Source organism: Aptenodytes forsteri, unplaced genomic scaffold (genome assembly GCF_000699145.1).
Source record: "Aptenodytes forsteri isolate BGI_AS27 unplaced genomic scaffold, ASM69914v1 Scaffold158, whole genome shotgun sequence".
Classification (NCBI taxonomy): domain Eukaryota; kingdom Metazoa; phylum Chordata; class Aves; order Sphenisciformes; family Spheniscidae; genus Aptenodytes; species Aptenodytes forsteri.
The window spans coordinates 1,817,643-1,822,414 of record NW_008794601.1 but is presented as its reverse complement, the minus strand read 5'-3'; the positions used below and the strand labels follow the sequence as shown (position 1 = coordinate 1,822,414).

General features: G+C 46.6%; 1 protein-coding gene across 1 annotated transcript; it reads right to left on the bottom strand.

The window, feature by feature from the left end:
- Positions 1-566: 566 nt before the first annotated feature.
- Positions 567-4,770, bottom strand: NEFL (neurofilament, light polypeptide; the record flags this gene model as incomplete). The annotated part of the gene is made up of 4 exons (XM_009273057.1): positions 567-745; positions 1,826-2,145; positions 3,102-3,226; positions 3,784-4,770. Coding segments are annotated over 4 exons (1,611 nt in total), but the record flags the coding sequence as incomplete, so codon positions are not given.
- Positions 4,771-4,772: the final 2 nt, after the last annotated feature.

Genomic DNA, 4,772 nt, shown 5'->3' with positions numbered 1-4,772 from the left:
GAGACAGAAACCAGTATCCCATATCCTGTTACACAAGCTTGAAAGATGAGTGTGATACACCACTTTATCAACCTTTTAAGTGCATTAGTGACACATATGAGTGTGATACACCACTTTATCAACCTTAAGTGCATTAGTGACACGACACATACAAAGAATCTGTGTAAGCATTTCTTTAACTTTATTGACTAGCTTTATTGCACATACTTAATGAAGCCTCCATTATTTTACCCACCCAAGGTTTCCATAATTATTTTAAATGCAAGTTAAAGATAACTTTCATTCCCATGACTTATTTTTTTCCCCCCATTTTAAATTTTAAGGTTCTGAATCACCCAAGAAAGACATAACCCCTGAATTCATACGTGTAGACCATGCAGCATTCAGGGAGCAAGCCAGTGGGTGCTCTGCAAGCATACTGATACTCTGCACAGAGAGAAACATCATAGATCATTAACTTTAAACCTCAGTAGTCACTGAATTAAATATGTGAGACTGCAATTTTAGCTCAGTCAATCATTGTTTATTCTGTTGACCTGATGAGAAAGCTAGACTGCCTAAAAAAATCAAGCCTTCTTTTTCACTTCACTCTCTTCCTTTCCTGCTGCTTCTTTCTCTTCCTTCTCCTCCTCACCAGTTTCCTCAGCAGTTTCCTGAGACTCCTCCCCTTCTTCAGCTGCTGTTTCTTCCCCTTCTCCTTCCTCTTCCTCGCCCTCTTTGGCTTCTTCAGATTCTTCCTTAGCACCTTTGAAAGACAAAAAGAAATATTTCACATCTATGTACTGTTCTAATCCCAATTTAACAGGAGCCAGCATACCTGCATCCTTCAACCCCACACATTTGGATGGCAGCCAGCTAAACGTGACAAGGCTGGCAACTGATGTTGCATGAAAGCAGGGACATTTCTCTAGGACTTGCAAGGGAGACCAACAACACTACACAACCCACTTATCCTAGATTTCAGAGGGAGTGAAACACTTTATAGGTCTTTTCAAAATCATGGCCTTGAAAAATACTAATTGACTGTGGACTTATTGCTTTAAGCCTTATCTGAAGACTTGAGTTCAAAAAGGAATCTTGCCATTGCTCTCTGATTGGCTCTTTAGCTATAATTTCATTATAATTAATCTTTACACTAATAAACTCCTAGAATAGTTCAATGGTAACCAATGCATTTCAGGTATGTTTAGGTTAAATCCTTCAGAGCTGTGCAACTGAAGTTGGGAAAAGCAACTCTGGCTAACATTCCTTTTACATTGTCTTTAAAATGCGAGTTTGGTAAATAAGTTGTGGGGCAGCAAGGAAGTGGCATATACTTTGATTGAACAAGAAAACTACCTAGACCTCAGGCAACAGATACAGCTATCCACTGAACCCAACAGTTACATCCACAAACATCAGCTGATGTTCCTATTATCACGAGCTACTCTCTGGGAATTAGTATTTAGCTCAGAATGTCCTTGTTCCTTCTTTTTGAGAACGTCTGTAATAGCTAAGTACTGTTTGCTGCCATATGAATATAACATTACACACTTAAAGTATTATTTGTGTTTTTGGAAACTTGAATGGAAAACACACCCAGCGATTTCCAATGGAGTATAATCAGTCCTATAATCTGCCTGATATTGAACGTTTACCTTATCTTCCATTCAATATTAAGGCTTTCCTGCTTAAGTGCTGTGTGCTTAATCCCACGATCCTTTGCTCATGTGAGCAGACAATGAGAGGTCTAATCATTAGACTTAGTCATCAGGATTTCTGGGGTTTACCCCATATAAGCAGGGTGAAGCATGAAAGAGAGGGATTTGAAAGTAACCGTAAGTACCTTCCTCCTCTTCTTCAGCCTCTTCACCTCCCGCTTCTTCCTCACCTTCTTCTTTCTCTTCCTCCTCACCTTCTTCTGCAGGGGCTGCCTTGGCTTCTCCCGCTTTAGCAGCCTCAATTGTTTCCTCTATTTCAATCTGCTCTTCCTGGACATGACTGGAGTAGTACGTGGGGAAAGAACGGGCTGTCATCAAGTAGGAGCTGGACTGGAGACCACTGTAGGCAGACCTGCCAAAAGTCGGGGCAGTCTGGGTGTAGCCACTGGTGATGCTTCCAACACTAGTGAAACTGAGTCGGGTCTCTTCACCTTCCAGCAGTTTCCTAGCAGAAAAAAGCAAACAGAAACGACTTAGTTATGCTGCAGCAGTACTCAGCAGATTCAGCTATGGACTAAGATGTTATTGTGCTTTCAGCAGCACAAGCCCTAGAGACTGCATACTTCCGAGTGCAAAAACTAGCCCATAATGAGTAACTACGTGGCAACGCTACCCTATCTTCTTGGAATACTTTAAAAGTTTCAGAGGTGTGCATTACTGGTGAATTAATACTTTTCCTTGTTAGAAGAAATAATGGGGAATAAACCTCTAGGATCAGGTTCCTATAGCAGGTGAAGTTAGAGGTGTATTTTGGTAGCCTGTAGGGTTGCAGAGAACAATGCAGATGTAACAATTTGATGTTATGTTTAGCTATTAGACAAGGTTTATAGCTACTTTCTCAATATTCCCCCTTGTGGCATTCACAGAAACTGTTTTGGCATTTGCAGTTTCTAACAGTATCTGGGACATTAAACAGCTATCTAGCAGCAATTCTGCCGTAAAATATTTGCTTTGCAGGAGATTGCTTCTGTGAGTTAGAAATAAAGCCCGTTCTTAAAAGCATGTAAGGGATTTCCAATTTTGAGAATATAGCCATCTGTATTAAGAAGTTCCATTGGTACAAAATCTCTTCACTCTAAGTACAGTACAGGTATTTTTATCTGTAAAGATGGAGAACTGAGATCACATATTGCCGAGCTGAGAGTTCTATATGCATATACATACATACTATTATACTCACTGAAGTTTGCTACGCTGAAGGTTTTGCTTTCAGCAAATATTTAAAGCACTCAAAAGCATTGCTCCTTCCAATAGCAAGACAATGGAGAAGACCTGATTAAACTCTGACATCTACCTATGAAAGTTTCTGCTGGAGGAATGGTAAGTAAAATGAATTCTCTTGAAGAGAGAACAGGAATCCGATTTGCATTCTGACTTACTAAAACATTCCCCCCATCATACCTATATGCTGCAATTTCGATGTCCAGGGCCATTTTCACATTGAGCAGATCTTGATATTCCTTCAAGTACCGAGCCATTTCACTCTTCGTGGTTCTCAGCTCATTCTCCAATTTGTTAATAGTATCCTGTTGGAAGGAACGGTATTGACAGCGTAAAATTCTTAATTCTCCCATGTCTAGCAATAACACCTTGCAAGGAATTTCTCCAATCCTATTAACTTAATCTTGCTCTAGCAGACAGAGAAAATGAACAGCTCCAACTCCACCCTCAGCTAAAAAGGCAGCATTTACCAAATCCCACCTTCCCTGGCAGGATTTTCCCACCCCTACATCTACCGCTATTATTCCATCCCTATTTAATGTTAAGAGCCCAATTTTCTGCTATCCAAGGACTAAAGCGTGCATGAAATCTGTATATCGCTTCATTTTGGTTTTAGCCTCTACATGCTTTTTCTAGTTTTAGCTTAAGGCTATCTTTTTTTTTTATAGTGATCTAGTTAAGGCTTTACCGGTGTATAGGTAAGCGATATATCACACATTATAGCTCTGTGGCATTCCACATTATGGTTTTATGAAGCCTTACAGTTTAGATATGCAATATAGCTACAGCGTGAGCTAGAAGCGATGCCCCCGTTTCCAGGACGCCCCCGACAACCTCCCCCTGCAGACCCCGACCCCCTCACCTGCAGGGCGGAGATGTCGGCGCTCTGCTTCTCTTCCAGCTCCTGCAGCTGCTTCTCCAGCGCCTCGTTCATGCCGCGGGTGGCCTCGATCTCCAGCGTCTTGGCCTTGAGCAGGCGGCGGCTCTCGGAGACCTCGTCCTTGGCGGCGCGGACGGCGTCGGTGTTCTTGGCGGCGCTCTCGCTGAGGACGGTGAAGCGGCTGCGGAACCACTCCTCGGCGTTTTGCATGTTGCGAGCCGCCAGCTTCTCGTACTGAGCGCGGATGTCGCGCAGGGCGGCGGAGAGGTCGGGCTTAGCCGACACGTCCATCTCCACGGAGAGGTGCGCGTACTGGATCTGCGCCTGCAGCTCCGCCAGCTCCTCCTCATGCACCTTCTTGAGGAAGGCCAGCTCGTCCAGCAGGCTGTCCACCCGCTTCTCCAGCTCCGCCCGCGCCAGCGCCGCCTCGTCCGCGCCCTTCCGCACCTCCAGCAGCCGCGCCTCCGCGTCCTCCCGGCTCAGCACCTCCTCCTCGTAGCGCGCCTGCAGCCCGCGCAGCGTCTCCTCCAGGCTCTCCCGCTCGCCCTGCAGCGCCTGCTTCTCGCTCGTCGCCTCCTCGGCGGCCAGGCGCAGCTCGCGGATCTCCTGCTCGTAGAGGGCGCGGAAGCGGGAGGGCTCGGCGTGCTTCTGCCGCAGCACCAGCAGCTCGGCCTCCAGCACCTTGTTCTGCTGCTCCAGCTCGTGCACCCGCTCGATGAAGCAGGCGAAGCGGTCGTTGAGGTCCTGCAGCTGCGCCCGCTCCTGGCTGCGGATGGACTTGAGGTCGTTACTGATGGCCGCTACCTGGCTCAGGTCGAGGCTGTCCACCGAGTGCAGGAGGGAGCCTGAGGCGCTGGAGGTGGCGTAACTGCGCCGCACCGACACGGAGGAGACGGGCGCCGACAGGCTGGAGTACGCCGAGCGCGCCGAGCTGTAGCCGCCGCTGCCGCGCATCGCCGAGACACGGAGGC